General features: G+C 37.4%; 2 protein-coding genes across 13 annotated transcripts in view; one reads left to right on the forward strand and one right to left on the reverse strand.

Moving 5' to 3' along the window:
* Positions 1-19,032, reverse strand: part of dpp3 (dipeptidyl-peptidase 3) — a 27,983-nt gene extending 8,951 nt beyond the window's left edge. Inside the window, exons 1-2 of one of the 2 annotated variants that reach the window (XM_061898712.1) lie at positions 18,881-19,032; positions 15,204-15,288 (exon numbers count right to left, since the gene is read on the reverse strand). In XM_061898712.1, the coding sequence (XP_061754696.1) occupies positions 15,204-15,288; positions 18,881-18,933 (138 nt within the window). In that variant the 5' untranslated portion in view covers positions 18,934-19,032. Of the gene's footprint in view, positions 1-444; positions 594-15,203; positions 15,289-18,880 lie in introns of those variants that run through there. The other variant, XM_061898713.1, reaches the window with a different exon arrangement.
* LOC133551715 (rap1 GTPase-activating protein 2-like) overlaps positions 1,366-22,841 on the forward strand; it is a 47,478-nt gene continuing 26,002 nt past the window's right edge. For 3 of the 11 annotated variants that reach the window (XM_061898715.1, XM_061898717.1, XM_061898722.1), the window contains exons 1-2: positions 1,366-1,589; positions 15,233-15,268. In XM_061898715.1, coding sequence (XP_061754699.1) covers positions 1,546-1,589; positions 15,233-15,268 — 80 coding nt within the window. In that variant the 5' untranslated portion in view covers positions 1,366-1,545. Of the gene's footprint in view, positions 1,590-15,232; positions 15,269-18,621; positions 19,436-22,841 lie in introns of those variants that run through there. The other 8 variants (XM_061898718.1, XM_061898726.1, XM_061898725.1 and 5 more) reach the window with 5 other exon arrangements.

A 22,841-nucleotide genomic window follows, 5' to 3' on the forward strand; every position in this document is an offset into this window, starting at 1 on the left:
TAGAAGGAAATCACAATGACCAGGCGACACAGCACAACTTGTCATTAATGCGCATTACTTTCTGCAAACGCATGCGCATCGAAACAGAAAGCAACACAGACAACGTGGTCACAAAGTACGTTACTCAAGGCATGTGTACGAATAAGAATACGATAATGAACTATTTTGGTCAATGTATCTATGAGATTAAATTAAGCAGTAAAGTAAGTGTGAATATAACAGGCTAGTCTGGGCTCAAACAAGCAACTTCAACTTGGTGTTAGCTGAAAATGAGCATTCATAGCCGTTACATTACAATATGGGTTTTCCTGCTATAAATCCACGACTTCTAGTAACAGAAACGTAACTCTCAATATCTACTTATTTAAAAGCGAAGTTCCATTCAATGTTTATTTTACTCCTAATATGAATAAAAATGGTTAATAGACAGCAAGAGAATGTTACCTTGTTGAGCTCGACAGCTACCAATTCACGTCAAACTGCAGTCTCATGCTATTCACTTCCTGGATGCTGCGACACAAACCCCGCCTTTCAACCAATCAAAGCGTGTGCATTGTGATGGACGGTATAGACAACCAATCACAGAGTGGCCGTCCCGGCCTTTTTGGGTACGTTTTACAGTAGACGTTAAGAACATTTGTTTACGTACAGCAGGTGTCATGATCATATTAGCATATATTGAGACGTACAAATCCATTATAGAAGGCTTAAATGTTCATAATATTGATTAATATAGTGATAAAATGTGGATTTTTGATACGACTAATTCATGTGTTGACGTCATGGTTAAGATACAACAAAACACCCATTGTTCCATTGTTCGTTAAAATGTAGATTTACGTAAATGTATTCAGCTTCTGGAGGTTTTTCAGTTTGCATGTGTTGTAAATTATTTTGTTGTCATTTGTGCGTGCATGTCTGTAGGGGGGCGTCGTATAAACGTTTTTCGTTGTTTAATCATTTTTCTTAGCCTTGATATGGAGTTTAAAACAGTCCTGCTACTCTTTTATTACTACAGACGATCGCCACCTGCTGGTATGGCGGAGAACATGGTGAAACCTGCTCATTGAAGAGGCCTCCAACAATTTCACATGTATTAATATCATACACATATTAAAAATGGTGCCTTTTCGTGTACATCTGCATAATGAGCAAGTATTGTCCAAATGAGTCTCACAGAAAGGTTACACGGACACTTGAAGGATCGTTACATATAAGTGACGTGTATTTGTCTCAATTTTATCCCATCAAAAGTTTCCCCAGCATCTGTACTGCTGTTTCTGCTTTGTCAGGGGTGGGTCGGGTGAGCGAGAGGAAATGCTTCCACTTGTCTCTTTGTGTCTCTCGCACTCACTCCTCCCTCCCCGGCTGCGTGCGGTGAATCGAAGTGAAAGAAAGAAACATTAACAGCGGGAGGGGAAAGGAGGTGGCAAAAGCGTGTGAAGGACGCCGTCTCGCAAGGTATTTATAGCCGGCGGGACGTGGAGATAGGAGGAGAGGAAAGAGGAAGCTCTTACACAATAAAGAAGAAGACAAAGAGAGAGGATGCTGAGGAGGAAGAGGAGTGTGTCATTCGGAGGCTTTGGGTGGTGAGTTGAACATTTCGGTTTTTTTGGCCTTTTGTTGACAGCATGGATGCTCATTTGTCTGCCTCACACACTCTTTGCTGTCAGGGTCTTTGAGTTCCTTTACAGCTGTGTCGCAATGACATCACAGCATCGTCTGCATTTGGGATGGGTACGCCACACATTCAGCTTCATAACAATGACTCTGCTGTTAGATGTGACCTTTTTTCTCAGACTTTTAGTGTTGACGAAAGTTGGTCAGGACCCGAAATGCGTCCCGGGTCGTTTAAAAAAATAGTTTGCGTTTGTTGTAATACATTGTTTGTTGTGTCTAAGCTACAATTAGCTTCTCTCATGAAACACTCTTCTCATGGTAAACAATGTAAAATGGAAAAATCTGTTCCAGTGTTAAACTCTCTAATTTCTGAAAGGATCAACACAAATAGATGAAGCTGTAAAGGGTAACTGGACATGTTTTTGGGAATTTTGCCTATCATTCACAATTCCAATGTAAGCGAAGAACACATACTGTATGTTTTTACCTTTTTTAATGCATTATAATTTTATAAAATAGGGCAATTATAAGGTGGCAGCTAGAGGTTTACACTATTCCGGCCCTAAAGCCTTCTATATAAACAGCTAAAACCAGCAACAATACATTTATATCTCATGACTTGAATATTAACCAAGTTTTAGCAATATTATTATAAGTGCTAACGCCAGCAAACTATTTTTAGCTGAGAGCCAACTAGTTTATGCAGCTATATTGACATACTGAGCCAAAGTTAATTTTAGATTATACATCATGCCTCTCACCTGGACAGTAGGAGGCTATGGCCAATAAACAAGAACTTGGTCAACTTTGACCATCAACTTAGACCCCGAGATGGCGGGAAAACCATGAAAAGACGCTTGTTTGCCGCACTTTTTTTATCATGTTCAGAGTTGATGTATTTTGTTGAGCACTAAGCAATACTGCTGCATGATGCTGAGTGTTTGTTGTTGAAGGGAAAAGCAAACCTTGTTATGGGTCTGTGAAAACTAATGCGCCATACGCTTAAAATGCTCACAATACGTAAAAATTACATGTTATTATGAATGTGCCTATTACCACGCATATATACTTACAGTGTGTTTATACAACGACAATGGAGGATTTGAATGTTTTTTAGAGTGCTGTATAGGCGGAATAGAGCGAGTCCTATTGACTGCATTGTTAGCAGACTTTTGTTAGCGTGTATTTTACGAGTTAAAATGTATATAAAAAAAGAAAAAACTGTTTTCTTGTCCTACATAAAGATTGTAAATGATTAAAAAATATTTTAAAAAGTGTAGTTCCCCTTTAATGCAGAAAATTCAATCATCCTTATTAATCTGGTAAAAACATTTTATGCAATTATTTTATGTGCTTTGCAGAATTACTCAAAATCCCTTAAAAGTCTCTGGCAATGCATTACGAGTAGTTTGTCCAAGTAGTATTACCGTTGCACCAAGGCAGCGGTTCTCAAACATTTTTCACCAAAAAACTTGGCTCTTCAGGTACCACAATAATGACCAACGTTAAACAACAATAGCGTAGTAGGTATAAGTATTTTTTTAAGACATGGCAGAGGTTTTATTCAGCAAGTATATTTAATATTTTTGGCAATTGTAACATTACACACAGTTGAAACAGTAACACTGTGTTTGAAATTAGGAAAAAAAAATCTGTGATTATTTGGCGTACCTCTAGATCAGGGGTGTCAAACTCATTTTAGAACGGGGGCCTCATGGAAAAAAATCTTCTCCCAAGTGGGCCTGACTGGTAAAATCACGAAACGATAACTTGAAAATAAAGACTACTTCAGTTTGTTTGCTTTGTTTAAAAATAAAACAATCACTGTCTGAAAAACAAATCATAATGTTGTTGGGTTTTTTTTACACTTACATGTTGCGGTTAATAGCATTCTATTTTTATTTGTCGTTATTTATACTTTCTGAATAAATTATGTGATAATGTTCAAACAACTCATTGGTGTTAATTTTCAATCTATCAAGATGAAAAAATAATATCAAAATAAAATTATAGGATGTTATTTGTGTAGTTTGCTCATTTTCTTTAACTGATGCACTAACATCATGTAGTTGTTGTTTTTTTTTTTTTTACTTATGTAGCATCATCTACAGAGATACGAATAATTGCTATTGCGGCATCTAGTGGACACATTTAGAACAGCAGTTTCTTTCATTCAAAAATTTTGGCTCATTTTTATACTTAACAAACTCATCCTGCGGGCAAGATAAACCCTGTTCGTGGGCCTGATCCGGCTCACGGGCCATACGTTTGAAACCCCTGCTCTAGATGGAGTCCGCGTACCAGTGCCACAGTTTCAGATTTAACGATTGGAAAAAATTTGATTTATCGATTATTAGTAAAATAATTGATAGCTGCATCCCTAAAAGCCTTAATGCCAAATGAGATTGATATAACGTGGTGGCAATGGCCTGTCCCAATGTTGTAGAATACCTTTACACACGTGTGCATGCCCGCCTCCAATATGGCCCTATACTATATTCTTTCTGTGCATATAAAACTGCTACGGGGTGGCAAAAAAGGTTAAAAAAACAAAACATGCTGGATAGTACAGGTGGTATAAAAATGGGTTTCATGCTGCCTGCAGTTCTGTTTAGACAGAACCATAACAATGTAAAATAGGTGGGAACATGCCAGCTTTTCCAGGCAGCGTGAACACTAATCTCACCTCACTGATGCCATCTCTGTCACCTCCAGCAACAAGTTAGCAAGCAATTAACGAAAGCGCAACGGTTTTGCTGCTAATGTTTGCCGCAGGTGTTGTGTGGGTGACTTTTTGCTTTTTAAATCAATAACAGAAACAAAGAGTAATTTAAATGTTTCGTTAAATAATGTATGTTTTGCCAGTTTCACACGTGATAAAAAAAAAGCTGCTGTAGACAGTACAGTAGTTAATAAACAACATGCGGTGTTCTTAGGCAGTTAGTTACTTCATCAAGACAAAGTCCTGCTTTTTGGTGGTTGCAGCAGGTTGTTTGAATAGTAATTATGTGAATGTCACTATAAGCAGGGGTGTCAATCTATTTTTTATTTAAGGGACACTGTAACAGTGAATAAATATGAATAGAAACGTATTATAATGTATGGGCAACGTTTTTGATTAATACATTTTTTTAATAACATAATGAAGGATATATTAATCTCTAATAATGTCAAGGCGAAAAGCAGATATTTAAGTATTTCATTTTGATTACCCTGCACCCCCGGGCCCCAAAAATGCTTGTGACATATTGCATGATCAGATAATATTAAAATGTAGAATATATGCCCATTGCATGAAGTACATCTTTTGTCAAAATTGAAAGAACAAATACAAAAAGTGTTCCATTATTTTCAGCCGTTTGCAGGCCACAAAAATGCAGTTCACTTAAATGATGGAGAGGGCCATTTAAATGATGTGGCGAGCCACTTAAAATGATGTGGCAGTTAAAATGGCAGACCGCATGAAATGATGTTGCAGACCACATAAACTAATGGGGAGGCCACATAAAATGATAAGGCAGGTCATTTAAAATAATTGGTTGGGACAAAATTAAATTATTTGGTGAATCACATTCAATTTTGTGTCGGACCATGTTAAATGTTTTGGCGGGCCACATTTAATGATATGGCGAAATATGTAGCGGGCCAGATCTGGCCTCTGAGCCTTGAGATCCTAAGGTATATAATATAAATATATTTATACACTATATATATATATATATATATATATACTGTATATGTATGTAATTATGTGAATATATATTAGTATAGATATGTGTATGTATATATATATATATATATATATATATATATTATTATATATATATATATATATACTGTATATGTATGTAATTATATGAATATATATTAGTATGTATATATATATATATATACATATATACAGTGGGGCAAAAAAAGTATTTAGTCAGCATCGATTGTGCAAGTTCTCCCACTTAAAATGATGACAGAGGACTGTAATTTTCATCATAGGTAAACTTCAACTGTGAGACAGAATGTGAAAAAAAATTCAGGAATTCACATTGTAGGAATTTTAAAGAATTTATTTGTAAATTATGGTGGAGAATAAGTATTTGGTCAACCATTCAAAGCTCTCACTGATGGAAGGAGGTTTTGGCTCAAAATCTCATGATACATGGCTCCATTCATTCTTTCCTTAACACAGATAAATCGTCCTGTCCCCTTGGCAGAAAAACAGCCCCAAAGCATGATGTTTCACCCCCATGCTTCACAGTAGGTCGGTGTTCTTGGGATGCAACTCAGTATTCTTCTTCCTCCAAACATGACGAGTTGAGTTTATACGAAAAAGTTCTATTTTGGTTTCATCTGACCACATGACATTCTCCCAATCCTTTGCTGTATCATCCCTGTATCCATTTTGGTATAAACTCAACTCGTCGTGTTTGGAGGAAGAAGAATACTGAGTTGCATCCCAAGAACACCATACCTACTGTGAAGCATGGGGGTGAAAACATCTTGCTTTGGGGCTTTTTTTCTGCTAAGGGGACAGGATGATTGATTAGTGTTAAGGAAAGAATGAATGGAGCCATGTATCATGAGATTTTGAGCCAAAATCTCCTTCCATCAGTGAGAGCTTTGAATGGTTGACCAAATACTTATTTTCCACCATAATTTACAAATAATTTAAAATTCCTACAATGTGAATTCCTGGATTTTTTTTTCACATTGTGTCTCTCACAGTTGAAGTGTACCAAGGATGAAAATTACAGACGTCTGTCATCATTTTAAGTGGGAGAACTTGCACAATCGGTGGCTGAATAAATACTTTTTTGCCCCACTGTATATGTATATACATGTAGGTTTATGTATGTTTTGTACTGTACGTCAACTTCAGTGTTTAAATGCAGAATCATAGTGCATTTACCCCATTATTAATGAATTAATTTAATTTGCAGAACATGTCAAGGACCAATAAAAACTATCTGTGGGTCAAAAATGGCCCCCGAGCCACAGTTTGGACACTGCTGAGTACCTTAATTTTGTTCATACTCTAAAACATTTAAAAAAAAAAACGAATCACAACATTTGGAAAGGTTATTGTTTTACCCTAAAGCCACACATTTCGAAATACCAGCACAGCGACAATACCATGATGTTTTGTTCTAGCACAAATGGATCGCAGTATCAGCCACTGTCACATGACTATCTCATCTTTGCCAGAGAGGACATTCTGGGGGAAAAGAATAGATTACTGAACTGTTACGCAAACCTTTCAGCCAGCCATCTGTTCTTTCTTCACCTCTTTGTTTCTTTCTATACTTTCTTACCTTATCTTTTTTCATACCATATGTTCTCTCCCTACATAATTCCTCCCTGCAGCTCCATTCCTCCGTCATCCACGTCAGAGCAGAGCTAATAGAGTTGCATTATTGAATAATGCAGGAGCAGCTTCAGGGAAACTGCTCAGATGAAGTAGTCCATTTGCAAACAGTCCACCCGCGCCCTCCATCGCCTCCACTGGTTGTTTGATTGAATCTCTCTGTGATAGTGTAATACTCGCAACAAATTGAGGCTTTTACGCTAACACAACATGAGGTACACCTACACATTCGAATGAATACAAGAAGTGTGCACAGATAATGATTGATTAGTAGTGATTGCATCACACTACGTTCCTTTCGCCGTGTAGCTAAAAAAACTAAACTGCATCAATGTCAAACTCAAGTGTTAATGTTCATTTGAGTTAAATATCCAACACTTAGGATCAGTTATTTTTCCTTCTATTTCATGCCTGCGAGGAGCCTACAAAGTCTGAGTTGCAAAAGTGGTAGAATTTTTGGGGTTTAAAGTATGCCACAGAAGACAAAACAACACAACACACCTTGTGAAAATCCATCTCAGTTGTGGGCATCTTGGATGATACCATAGTCACCCTGTGCATAGCGTTATCAGGAGCCAGAGGAGCCTGTTCAGTGCTAGACTGCTTCATCCCAAGTGCAGGACTAATAGACTAAAAAACTCATTTGTCCCACACGCCATTAGACTGTACAAATCCTCTCTGGGGATGGGGGCGGGGGATGCAAAACAATAACAGAGCAATACTTGTTCATAACATGGTCACTACTGCCTAGTTTCTCTTGTTATATTCTTATTTTACTGTTATATTTGTATTCTCATTGTTGCTTTTTAAAGATTTTTTATTTTTTTTCTATTTTGTTTCCATTTATACCCCCAGTATTTACTTTTTAAATTTGATCTCAATTCTGTACACTGCTGCTGGAATTTTAATTTTCCTGAGGGAACTCACCTGAAGGAATCAATAAAGTAATATCTGTCTGTCTGTCCGTCCGTCCGTCCATCTATTTATCTATCGATCTATTAGGGTTGCGAATCTTTGGGTGTCCCACGATTCGATTCAATATCGATTCTTGGGGTCAAGATTCGATTCAAAATCCATCCATTTTCTACCGCCCATTCCCCTTTGGGGTCGCGGGGGGCGCCAGTGCCCATCTCAGCCACAATCGGGCGGAAGGCGGGGTACACCCTGGACAAGTCGCCACCTCATCACAGGGCCAACACAGATAGACAGACAACATTCACACTCACATTCACACACTAGGGACCATTTAGTGTTGCCAATCAACCTATCCCCAGGTGCATGTCTTTGGAAGTGGGAGGAAGCCGGAGTACCCGGAGGGAACCCACGCATTCACGGGGAGAACATGCAAACTCCACACAGAAAGATCCCGAGCCTGGATTTGAACCCAGGACTGCAGGACCTTCGTATTGTGAGGCAGACGCACTAACCCCTCTGCCACCGTGAAGCCTCGATTCAAAATCGATTTTTTTTTTCAATTCAACACGATTCTCGATTCAAAAACGAGTTTTTACCAATTTAAAAGATTCTCTATTCATTCAATACATAGGATTTCAGCAGGATCTACCCCAGTCTGCTGACATGCAAGCAGAGTAGTATATTTTTGTAAAAAGCTTTTATAATTGTAAAGGACAATGTTTTATCAACTGATTGCAATAATGTAAATTTGTTTTAACTATTAAATGAACCAAAAATATGACTTATTTTATCTTTTTGAAAATATTGGACACAGTGTGTTGTCAAGCTAATGAGATGCGATGCAAGTGTAAGCCACTGTGACACTAATTTTCCTAAAGGAACTCTCCTGAAGGAATCAATAAAGTACTATCTATCTATCTATTGTTCTTTTTTTTTTATTTTTATAAATGTGTAATGATAATGTCGATGAAGGATTTTTAATCACTGCGATGCTGAAATTATAACTAATATTGATACTGTTGTTGAAAATTTTCATTTTTGTTTCACTACTTTTGGTTTGTTCTGTGTCGTGTTTGTGTCTTCTCTCAATTCCTCTGTTTATTGCAGTTCTGAGTGTTGCTGGGTCAGGTTTGGTTTTGGAATTGGATTGCATTGTTATGGCATTGCTGTGTATTGTTTTGTTGGATTGATTAAAAAAAAATAAAAATTAGATTTTTTTAAAATGAGAATCGATTTTGAATCCTACAGCGTGAGAATCGCGATTCAAATTCGAATCGATTTTTTCCCACACACCTTCTATCTATCCATCTATCTATTTATCTATCTATCTATCTATCTATCTATCTATCTATCTATCTATCTATCTATCTATCTATCTATCTATCTATCTATCTATCTATCTATCTATCTATCTATCTATCTATCTATCTATCTATCTATCTATCTATCTATCTATCAGGGACGGCGTGGCGCAGTAGGAGAGTGGCCGTGTGCAACCCGAGGGTCCCTGGTTCAATCCCCACCTAGTACCAACCTCGTCACGTCCGTTGTCTCCTGAGCAAGACACTTCACCCTTGCTCCTGATGGGTGCTGGTTGGCGCCTTGCATGGCAGCTCCCTCCATCAGTGTGTGAATGTGTGTGTGAATGTGTGTGTGAATTGGTAAATGTGGAAGTAGTGTCTAAGCGCTTTGAGTACCTCGAAGGTAGAAATGCACTATACAAGTACAACCCATTTATTTATCATCTATCTATCTATCCATCTATCTATCTATCTATCTATCTATCTATCTATCTATCTATCTATCTATCTATCTATCTATCTATCTATCTATCTATCTATCTATCTATCTATCTATCTATCTATCTTAAGGCTTGAATTAAAACAGGTAAAGTGTGACGATAGGTAGAAGTTTGGGGACCCCTGTTCTACACCAAAAATCACTTCATATTCTCTACTGCTCACTAGTATTACCATAAGAAATATGGGGAAATAATGACAAAAGTATCAATCAATCAATCAATCAATGTTTACTTATATAACCCTAAATCACTAGTGTCTCAAAGGGCTGCACAAACCACTACGACATCCTCGGTAGGCCCACATAAGGGCAAGGAAAACTCACACCCAGTGGGACGTCGGTGACAATGATGACTATGAGAACCTTGGAGAGGAGGAAAGCAATGGATGTCGAGCGGGTCTAACATGATACTGTGAAAGTTCAATCCATAATGGATCCAACACAGTCGCAAGAGTCCAGTCCAAAGCGGATCCAACCCAGCAGCGAGAGTCCCGTTCACAGCGGAGCTGGCAGGAAAACATCCCAAGCGGAGGCGCATCAGCAGCGCAGAGATGTCCCCAGCCGATACACAGGCGAGCAGTACATGGCCACTGGATCGGTCCGGACCCCCTCCACAACGGAGAGTGGGACATAGGAGAAAAAAAAAAAAGAAACGGCAGATCAACTGGTCTAAAAAGGGAGTCTATTTAAAGGCTAGAGTATACAAATGAGTTTTAAGGTGAGACTTAAATGCTTCTACTGAGGTGGCATCTCGAACTTTTACCGGGAGGGCATTCCAGAGTACTGGAGCCCGAAATGAAAACGCTCTATAGCCCACAGACTTTTTTTGGGCTTTGGGAATCACTAATAAGCCGGAGTCCTTTGAACGCAGATTTTTTGCCGGGACATATGGTACAATACAATCGGCAAGATAGGATGGAGCTAGACCGTGTAGTATTTTATACGTAAGTAGTAAAACCTTAAAGTCACATCTTAAGTGCACAGGAAGCCAGTGCAGGTGAGCCAGTACAGGCGTAATGTGATCAAACTTTCTTGTTATTGTCAAAAGTCTAGCAGCCGCATTTTGTACCAACTGTAATCTTTTAATGCTAGACATGGGGAGACCCGAAAATAATATGTTACAGTAATCGAGACGAGACGTAACAAACGCATGGATAATGATCTCAGCATTGCATTTACTATTTGTGTTACAAAAAAGATCCATTAGAATAATTGATATTGTTGGATAAAGAGAAGATACACACCCTTAAAATCTGAAATAATCAAATTAATTGATTCAGTACATTTGCGAACAGATACAATTATGCAAAAGCAAACTATAAACATTTGTATGCACGTAAAACACTTAAAACCTTTGGTATATCAGTATGTGGAATTAAATTGTGAAATGGATTAAGCAAAAGAAACCGAACAATGTAGTAATATCCAATTTAAGAAAGTGTTCAAACTACAAGTGTTTACAAAGTACAAAGATGGAGAATAATGATAGACATCTTGAACTTATTGAAAATAAGATATTGTTTACTGTATCTCATTAAGTGAATTATAACTGACTTAACTAGATTTGAAGACAATTGTTGTATTTAGAATGCATTGATGTAAATGGTGTACAAATTGAGAACATGAAGTGAACATCCATCCATCCCTCCATCTATTCATCCGGGGGGTGCTGGAGCATAAGTGTTAGTAATTGCTATGAATTTCCTACTCCTTTTCAGACATGTTGCAAAGAAAAATGAAAATAGGTAAAAATAAATAATGCATCATGTTGTAACTGTCTACATGTTCGAAATAAGCTTCAACCAATCCTAGATCCAGAAATGCAAATAGGGGTGGGTACCGTTCACATTTGAACCAATACGGTACCAATTCCCGGTACCTGGGAATCAATACCAGTACTCAACAGTACCAATGTTCAGTGCTTTTGTGTGTGTTAATAAATAATAAAAGTTTTTGACCATTTTTTTTATTGCAACATTTTAAAAATAGCTGATTATGCAAACTGCTGTCTAGTTGTTATATCTTGTTTTATCATAACATTTCTGAGTCTCATTTGCAAATATGGCAATAAGTTGCAATTACAATTGCAAGTCCAAGATGTTGGATGCCAATAGTGTATAGTTTATGGTGCATTGGCTAGTCAGTTCAGTCTTTGCTGAATGTAGTCTTTTGTTGCGCCCTAAAAGTGTCAATGCTGTAAGTATTGTACACCAGCTGTTTGATTGAAATATGCATCTTTGTTGTAGATTTCATTGACAAATTTGGAGGTGCTAAAATCGCCACGTAAACTCGCTAATCAGTGGCATGTCAATTGCAAAGCCAATGTATATCAGCATCTAGCCAGCACATTTTTGGAAAACTGGAGCTTTATTTAAATTACGTTGAAGCGTTTTTTGAGTTAATTTCTTTGTTGGCATTGGAAATTACAACATTGCCCATAGGTAGTGGGATGAGTCCGCTTTTAGTGCTGCTGGAGTGAATGCCAAGTGCCGAAGTGCAAGTGTGAGTCGGAAACCGGGCATGATGTTGCGTGCAACTCAGGTAGCGTGACATGGCACCGTTCAAATTTAAGTGAATCGGTGCACGGTAGGACCAGCAGGATTAGGTCGGTGCCAAAAAAATTACCAAATTCTTTACCCAAAACTTATCGCGACATACCAACACGTCTGGCTGCTCTGTAACGGCATAAAGCATTTTACCAAACAGATGCTAACGTAAATAGCATGTAGCTGTAAAAATCAGAGCTAATAACTAGGATGTATTAGAGAAGCTTGCTAACAAATAGCACAATTTTCGTGCACATTAATCTCCATCATGTATTTTGAATGGCAGTAAAAAAAAAAGTTGTTAAATTGTTACGTAAAACATTTCGTGTACAGTTATTTACAGTTAAACACTTTTCTTTTTAAGGAAGTTTTTAACTGCTGATGCCTTTTAGTCTTCGTAGTATATTTGTTTTAATGGCTGAGCTTTGATTGCATTTTTATTTTTATTGTAGTACTTTGAGATTTATTTAAATGAAAACTGTGTAACAAATAACATCTATTATTATTTCATTATTTCCCATGGGAGAAACAGATTGTGTTCAACTTTTCCACAAAAAACGTGCATCGACAACTGTGTAACTAAATAAGACAGTGGTCCCCAACCACCGGGCTCGATTGGAACCGGGCAGCAGAATAATTTTTTGTTAATTTTAATTTTTATTTTTTTTATTAAATCAACATAAAAAACACAAGATACACTTACAATTAGTGCACTAACCCAAAAAAAACTCCCCTTTTCATGACAAAAACCTCCCTTTTTCATGATAAAGAAGAGAAAAAAAAAAGAAAAAAAAAAAAGAAGAACCCCCCCCGCAGGCCGCAGGACAAATTATCAAGCGTTGACCAGTCCGCAGCTACAAAAAGGTTGGGGACCACTGAAATAAGACATAAGAAAGCCTCTGGCTGCTCAGAACATTATAAGCCATACAGTTAGTAATAAAAAAAAAAGTTTCCTAAGCAGATACAAGGGGGCGGTATAGCTCGGTTGGTAGAGCGGCCGTGCCAGCAACTTGAGGGCTGCAGGTTCGATCTCTGCTTCCGCTACCCTAGTCAATGCTGTTGTGTCTTTGGGCAAGACACTTTACCCACCTGCTCACAGTGCCACCCACACTGGTTTAATTGTAACTTAGATATTGAGTTTCACAATGTAAAGCGCTTTGAGTCACTTGAGGAAAAAAAGCGTTCTATAAATATAATTCACTTCACTTTACTTCACTAACCAGTGAAGCTTGCTAACAAACAGCACATGTGTAGTTTAAAATTCAACATGTTGCTTGTACGTTGCCTGTACAGTAAATAAAGGCCACAGTTTTGACCCTGAAAGAGATATATAGTACTGACGAACTAAATTGCAATCAGCAATTAAAACTCACCGTAGACTTCAAGAGAGCCAACAAACATAATAAAACATCACTTACCATACAATGTCTGCTGTCATAAGGATGCCGACTGATATAATCTTGTTATATTCCTGTTTAAATGAAAAACGACTCATAATGCTTGCGAAGAAAAGCAGGGTGAAACCAAGATTCTTTTTGTGTCATTTTTCGCCATTTCCAAAGTCAAAGTGTATAATCTTGTTGTATTACATCCTCATCCTTCTACTATCCAGGTGAGAGGCATGAACCTCCATGAGCAGTGAAGCGAGAAAGCAGCTGACCAGTCTATATTGTCAACATGGGCACACAAGCTTGTGATCATGAAGCAGCTATAAATAGTTAATGTGTGTTAGCGTTTGTAATAACAATATCAAAAATACTTGGTTAATATTCAAGTCACGACATGTAAATGGGGTATTGCTGGCGGTTTTTGGATGGTGATTTATTGTTTTTTTTTTACTGTCCTCCCACTGGCTTTGCTGTGAGCAGAGTTTTATGTACATTTATTTACGAGTTAGAATGCATTAAAAAATTATATCTGTCGTCATGTTGATTGTGAACAATAGGCAAAATTTGCAAAAAAGTGCAGTTTTCCTTTAAGTTTGGAGAGCGGACTTCTACGGTATCTCCTTCCAGCTGCTTCCCCCGTCAAACACAGCATCAGCAGGTTTTCCATTTTTTAATGGATAAATGTCCACGTTAGACTCATTTTGCTTCAGTATGGAGCAGACTAGCAGTGATACACTCAAACTGTTTGCCAAGTTGATGATCAATTTCCTCAATTCAATGAATATCATCCGCTTCTTTTTCTTCCTTCCAATAATTGAAAAACAAAGTTGTGTCTTTCTCTAGCTTTAAGCTATTGCTAACAAGTGAGACTATATGTTTTCTTAGGATCTTAGGGGGTTCCCTGTGACCTTTGCTTCGCCAACTAATGGTGGGGATGCTTATGACTACCGGTAATTTTTTATTTATTTTTATAAATTAAAGCATATAATAATAGCCGAGAGACATCTCTTATCTCAAAACACCATTAAACATTATTACCTACGGGATTGTATTTAATTCAGAAAGTTATATTAAAAAGCCTACTTTAACCACATTGTAGAAGTATTTATTGCCAGAAAACTACTTCAAGCGATGAGGGGTAACATTTGTCTACAGGTTCCCCTCAATCTAAACAATTAGACCAGACTGCCTGTGACAGTCAGAGAAAACATCTATAGGGGCTATTATTTTTTCATTTTATTCAAATAAAAAAATTAAACCTAGCATAACTGCTGACGAAGAAATAAAACAGATCACATTAATATGATTTCCTGCTTGTGTTGTTTTATTGCAAATTTTTATCTTCCAGTTCTGTTTGTGTGATTTAATAGGTAGGAGATGGTGGAGACGGGGGGTGGGGGGGTGCAGCACTTTAACAAATAGTGATTTTATTGCTTTGCACCTCCACAGTCACCTATCCTCCACTCTGGCTGCTAGGGTTAATCGAGTATGTGGATGTTAATATGTCGTTCACACCCCTGACTTGCCTTATTGCACTTCCATACGTACATCATCGAGTGTGTGAGTGCACTTTACCTTAACTGCATGTCTTTTTCTCCACGCAGGATCGACAAGTCTTCCATCAGCGCCCTGAGAGCTCGGTGAGTGACACATCCCAAACCTACATGTTATGTAACAAAATAACAAAATATATATTTACAAATGTTTTCATATCATAGGTTTGAATGAGGAAATTGTTTGATCGGTTCTGAATCAATGAAAAACGTTATTTGTAGCAGTAATACACAGCAGAACCCTGCATATTTAAAAAAAATGTTCTGCTTTAAAAAGGGTAAATAATGGAATGGACACCTATGTAGGAATCTGTCATAATAATGTTGTTCATGTTAATAATGTAATGTTATTTAAATTTGTATGAATTTATGTCAGGGAATATTTATAACCTGTAATAATAATGAACTATTAATTTTGTGTTTCCTAATTTATTCAATATTATATGATCATACATTACAATATTTTTTGTTAAAACAAAAATAAATATCTGACTGACTTACGATTGAAAAGCAAGTTATCCATAAAATTTAACATTGTAAAAATGACAGTACATTTTTTTAAAAACAACTGCTAAGTTGCCACAATTTTACTTGAAAAAAAACAGTGTTACCATTTTTGTATTTACAGTAATACATTGCAAAAAACACAACCATAGATTTAAAGTACAAACAAAACTGGCCACTCTGTTGCTAGAATTTTACCAGTAAAAGATCAGTGGTGCCATTTTTCCATGAATAATAATTAGTAATATGTTTCCATGAATAATAATTAGTAATATGTTGAAAAAAACCTAGCCACATCAGAAAGCTCTGTGTCAGCCACCCCAGCATCTTAGAGCCCTATTTTGCAAAACCAACATTCATACCTATTGGGCCATGTTGTTGTGTGTTTTGGATCTGCATAAGTCCGGAAAATTTGAAATCAAACAATGGATGCATTGCGGAAATATTTATAAAACTGTCTTGCCTTCTTTCATACTTCCCCCAAAGGAGCCGTTTGGAATTTTCCCCAATTGTGACGTCAGCTCCATATATTTTGCTGCTCAATCACAGAGCGAAAATAGACTTTTTGTTCCGCCCCTACGCGCACCTGGCTGAGTCTAACTTACTGTGGCCAATCATGCAACCGGTGCGTCTTTCCAAACACCCATCAAATGTCCAACTGCAGCTTTGGGATCCCCAATCACAGCATGAATACAAACGTTTTTGTCCCGCCCCTCGACACGATACTTCCAGAGTGATCACTAGAAAATTTGAAAGTAAAATTGTTTGTATTTATCAATATCACATTATTTGACAGCAACCTATTATCCAATAAACGTATGCTATTTTGGTTTTGGCCTCATTTTGACGGTAAAATGCCGACTAAGCACACTAAAATCCATAAGGCAATGGATGACATTGTGTGGCTTTCTCGGCTGAGGTGTTTTCCCCACACTGGTGTCTATATCAACAAAACAAAAGTGTTAAAATTTGTATCAAAAATGTTATTAAGAGCCTAGTACATGGTTTTAATCCTGCAGTAAGAAAATTCACACATTAACCAGCTACAAGTATAGCCTCCGACAGTATTTTTATTGAAGTGTGTGGTAAAAAATACACCTAAAGTAATTAAAGTAGTTGCTACGTGTGTATTTATGTGAGAGAATAGTGAGTGTGACATTTATTGTAAAGACACTTGTTACATTTTGGATGTATTGCTGGGTTATAAGCAGACGCATGAACTGTTGCTGTATTTGTCATCTTTGCATGGGAATAATTGTTGCCATTGTTGCTTGTGTTAGGCTTTACTAACTATTTTACTGAACATTATTTAGTCAAATTCAGTTAAAACTACTTTCACAAGGAACATGCTCATAACTGATTTTATTAACAAATGAGAACTAAATGAGTAAATGTAATGAAAATCGATTATTTTCTCAGCCCCCACCCCAAGTTGGTCAAGTCCCCTCTTAGCCCCAGGAGAGAAAAAATCCTGCCGTAGAAGTCCACTCTCCAAGCTAAATGATGTACACTATTATTACATTACATCATAAGTCTACTGAAGTTGTTAGGAGCAAATTCAATTGTAGGCTTTCTATACAATATGTATTATCTAAAAGTTTGTTTTTCTTTTTTAAAAGGCATGTTACATGTTAATATTGTGCTGTTTTGGGGGGGGGGGCACCAATCCAATTGAGTTCATTTCTTTCAATAGGAGACATTGATTTGAGATACAAGTGTTTTGGGTTAAGAGCTTTGTTACAGAACTAGTTAATCTCGTAAGCCGAGGTACTACTGCATTATTATTTACAATGCAATGCAGTTTATTGCTCTACTTTGACTTAGAGGGTCCGCCCTGAGATCGGTAGGTCGTGAGCTCAAACCCCGGCCGAGTCATACCAAAGACTATAAAAGAATGGGACCCATTGCCTCCCTGCTTGGCGCTCAGCATCAAGGGTTGGAATTGGGGGTTAAATCACCATAAATGATTCCCAGGCGCGGCACCGCTGCTGCCCACTGCTGCCCGCTGCTCCCCTCACCTCCCAGGGGGTGATCAAGGGGATGGGTCAAATGCAGAAGACACATTTCACCACACCTGGTGTGTGTGTGACAATCATTGGTACTTTAACTTTTTACAGTCAATTTAACATCGAACATGAAAAAAAGCCATGGCTTGAACTTGAATTTTTCTTCTTTGTCTTATTTTGGCCAACAATAAAACAAACATATTCTGAACATATTACAAAAAAAAATATAGAAAAAATACAGGCAGCGGTAAAGTTTAGATCCATGAAGGAAAAGAAGAAAGTGAATGAATGTTTATAACTGAATACATTTACATATGCATATAAATTTGATTTCTTTTATATTATTTTTTTGAATTAATTAAGTAACCTTTATGACAATCTATACATCCATTTTCTACAGTTTTTCCCTTTTGGGGTCACGGGGGTTGCTGGAGCCTATCTCAGCTGCAAACGGGCAAAAGGCGTTTATGACAAACTTTTTCTAAAACACAATATAGAATGTGAGATATAACAGGATAATGCATACATTTATCATTTGTTTTCAAAACGGTTACAAAAAAGTGGGACCCCCCCCAAAAAAAATTACTGCTGGCTGTGGCCTGCGAGCCAGTCCTAATACTAATCAAATATCATAGATAATTAATTTGTGGGCCGGATCTGGCCCGCGGGCCTTGACTTTGTCACCTCTGGACTAGTTGTATCAGGTGCACTACCAAGATTGGTAATATTTGTTTAATTACTGTATGTTGCCAAAATCAAATAAAAATATTGATTAAACACGAAAAAACACACTTAAAACACAAAAAATTGGATTGATGTAACGACTTTCTTCTCTTCTTGTCGCCATGGCAACATTAGAAAAATACAGGTCTTCAATTTCATTGGATAAACGCCACACACAAAAAAAAATTGGAAAGCGGAGATTTTAATTCTGCCTACCACCGCTAGGGGTCAAAATACGCTACCTCGTTGTCGATTTCCTCTACTTTAAAACATGGACTACTAACCTTTCAATCGGTATTTGTGAACAAAATTATTCAAACTACTAACCAACTTTAGGACGAAAATACGCAACACTTTGTAAATTACAATGTCAAATTTGAACAGCAGAAGGAAGAACTTACGTGTACAGGCAGTCATTTGTCACGCAACACAGGTAGAAGAAACAATATTTTTTCCTCGAACTTACTCTTTCAGTTGTGAACTTAAACGACGCGAAATTTGGCGATGTATCCTGTACATTTTCTCTTTATGAAATACATATCCGTATCAGAAGTAGTGTTAGATTCATTGGGTGACCATTTGTTGTGAAAATATTTTTTAACATTATGGTCCGGAAAGTCTTCTTCTGCATGCTCTAACTACACGGCGAAATAGCGCTCCCTGTGGTTAAACTAGGTACTGCAGAACAGTGATATGAAGTGTAAACAGAAAAATAGAAGAGATGAAAAAAAAACATATAAATTCGGTCCCTTTCCCACATGCGTGATCATCATGATTCATTGTAACTCTCACTGTATGACTTCGGTGTGGAATATCTGCTCATTTTGTCTAAGCAATTGCCTCCTACTGGTACGGAAGCACAAGACATATTTTTATATAAACATTGTAAACAGTCACTCCGAGTAAGCATTAGAGAGAGGGGAGATGGGGAGGGGGTTGGGGGTGAGAGATAGTGGCTGCATCTCATCAGAGTGGGATGCTCAGTTACCGACGGCAACAGACCAATGCTGCATGATCACTGGTAAGTCCGGCATTAGTACTCATATCCCTTATGTGTGTATTATTGACAGAAATTGCCATCCTGCTACAACATTAGGAAGAAATGTATGCATTTTTAATGTCATCTGTGTGAGTGATGAGTCAGGGTTTTAATGAGTGTGTACAAGTCTGTCAGGAATGTAAATTACATTCCTATAAAAACTTGTGTGTGTGCGTGTTCTTGTATTTCTTTCTTTGTTCAACACAACCATTTAAATGTTGTTTTTATTATAGCGACATTTTGGCAAGAACATTTTTGGCTGAGCTCCCATTACACTGTTAGACTGTGCGTGTGTTTTAATTCTCACTGCTGCTATTTGTTTTTTGTGTTTTTTTGTCGTTGTTTACGCATATAAATAATTCAGCACCGAATAAGAACAATCACCATCCCTAAAAATAACGATCAAAGGACAGACAGCAATGTCTGCGGAGGATGGATGCCCCTGCAGGTGGACCAGATTTACAATGTGTGTGTGTGTGTGTTTGTGTTTATCTGTGTGTGTGTTTTATGTGTGTGTGTGTGTGTGTGTGTGTGTGTGTGTGTGTGTGTGTGTGTGTGTGTGTGTGTGTGTGCGTGTAAGTGTTTGTCTGTGTAAATGGCTGGGCTCCAAAAGTGACATAAGTGTGTGCATCCGCATGTGTGTGTGCACGAGTGATGACATCCGTATTTGATGACAAAAAGCCTCAAAAGCAAATAAAACATTGAATATGAGCATGGAATAAAACAAGTTATTGCCGTTAAAGCTCATTAAAATGCTGGGAAATTTTGCAAAAAACGAAAAAAGAAAAACCTAAAAATAAGGTCAATACTTAGAATAAGTACCCTTTGCAAAAACATTTGAAACTAGGAAAATGGCATTTTGGCAAGTTATGGGTATACTGAATATAACTGAAGAGAAGTACCTGGTAAGACAGAATATATTGTTAGTCAAAAATATTTATTGTTGACCTAGATTACTGTTATCTAATTTTGCTTGAATTTCAACTGGCTAATATTGACATATCCACTGGGACAGCTGATGATTCACCAAAGACAAATCGATGATACTAATTGGGGACATCAATTATAACATGTATTCAATGGTAGGAGAGACACCCCACCATGAATCCCAGCAGGCACCTGACCTTAATACAACGTTGATTATACAAATATGTTTTTTTTAAATTGACTTATAAACAACATTGCAAAATAGAAATATAGAATACAATAGAAAATAGTTGTACTTGTAAGACAACGTTGATGTCTAACATTGGATCCACTTTTTGGGAAATTACCAAATTTCAATGGTCAAATTAGCGTCACAACCTGACATTGAATAAATGTTGTCAAAAAAAAAGCATGTCGTTTCAACAATGTATATGTGTTGTAAAATGACAAAATTCAATGGTCAGTTCAACGTCAGAATCCAACATTAATTTCACATTGTCAAAAAGCATGTTGTTCTAATGTTAGGTTTGAGTTGCTCAACGTCAGGACCTAATTCAACAAGTTCTTAATGTTGTTTTAATATCTTGTGCCTGCTGGGATATTCTGAACTAATGTTTACATGCCATTTTTGAGCGGAATATTGCTTTCATAGTGGAAGTGTTGGATGTACCGTATACCTGAACTTCCCATAACTGACATTGTTTGTTCTTCTACACGTGTGCCCCAAATTAAAAAACATTAATTAAATTTTTTTAAATTAAATTGCAAACAAATCAGAATGTATTCTTAAATCTAAAACTGACATGATTATAAAACATAATTATTTAAGAATTGGAACATTTTATAAATTGACCCACATTTTAATGAACTAATTAATTGTTTATTGTTTATTTTATTAATTTAATTGGCACAAAAAAGGTTGAGCTTGCAAGTATTGCAGTACATTTGCGCCAAGATAACACAAAAATTATGTCCACACAATCTACCAAATTTATAACAATCCATTCATCAATTATTATGATGACCATCCCCCATGGCTTTGCTGGTTTCGATCTATGTTAAGATTTGCCTTTGGGGGACATCGTGTCCTTCATGCCTTAGTCAGACATGAAGGACATCAGCTGTGATACGCAGCTGTCTGTAGAAATAATGAGTGTGGACTTAAAATGAAAACTGATCATATTTTTAAATTCCTTATATATGTATGAGGGTGCAAACAGATTTTTTTTTATCATGCACTGCAGTTATATACCATTGCAAATATTGATGATAAAAAGAGTGTATCATCAGGTTTCTACAGGCAGAATTTATGACGCTCTTTAGCACCTGGTGCCGAATTAAGTGTCTGGTGCTGGTGCATTAGTGACCTCACCCTAACCCAAGTCCTAACTGTCAAAATGACCTTTTTGGACAAATACCAACCTGTCCTCTCTCTCTTACAAACACACATGTATAAAGCCCCTCACCATGTGACCTTTTCTACCTCAGCAGGTCTCATGTCTCCAACTTCTCAACCCTGTGACCTTTCCGTTTCTTCATTGTTTTTCCTGCTTGTTTTTTAGTCAGTATTGTTACAAACATCTTTTTCTTCTGTCTTGTTGTTTTGCCAACTAGCCTTAATAAGTACGGGACACATCGGTGCATTTTTTTGATATTTTGTTTGTCGTTTCTCATCTGGATCACGCTGCCCTCCTGCTACTATGTGATTTGCATTATGTCCTTTGTCTGAACTTTAACAAAGCTGTTGAACTCCCTGCACATGCCGCCGGCTGAGCTGCTTTTGTCTTTTCCTGAAAATGTCACATTAACGACCCCACAGTGAAAAGGTGATTTTGTGAATTAAATTTATATAGCGCTTTTCTCAAGTGACTCAACGCACTTTACATAGGGAAATCCATTATATAAGTTACATTCAAACAAGTGCGGGTGGCACTGGGAGCAGGTGGCTAAAGTATACTGCACAAGGACACAACAGCATAGCTCGGTTGGTAGAGTGGCCGTTCCAGCAACTTGAGGGTTGCAGGTTCGATTCCCGCTTGTGCCATCCTAGTCACTGCCGTTGTGTCCTTGGGCAAGACACTTTACCCACCTGCTCCCAGTGCCACCCACACTGGTTTAAATGTAACTTAGATATTGGGTGTCACTATATAAAAGCGCTTTGAGTCACTTGAGAAAAGCGCTATATGAATATACTTCACTTCACTATGATGGCGGAAGCGGGGATCGAACCTGCAACCCTCAAGTTGCTCCACCAACCGAGCCACGCCACCCAAATGAGCAGACTAAACACAAACAATAACAAGCAGGAATACTTGTCACTAGGAATCGTACTAATATTAGTTGGCCTACTAGTGGTGGTACACAATTAGAGTCCGCAATATAGACAAGATAGATGATATAAATATGACCAATGATAGAGTTTTCAATTGTCACGCCATATCGTGATAATGCATATGGATGA

Source organism: Nerophis ophidion, linkage group LG04, assembly GCF_033978795.1.
Source record: "Nerophis ophidion isolate RoL-2023_Sa linkage group LG04, RoL_Noph_v1.0, whole genome shotgun sequence".
Taxonomy (NCBI): Eukaryota; Metazoa; Chordata; class Actinopteri; order Syngnathiformes; family Syngnathidae; genus Nerophis; species Nerophis ophidion.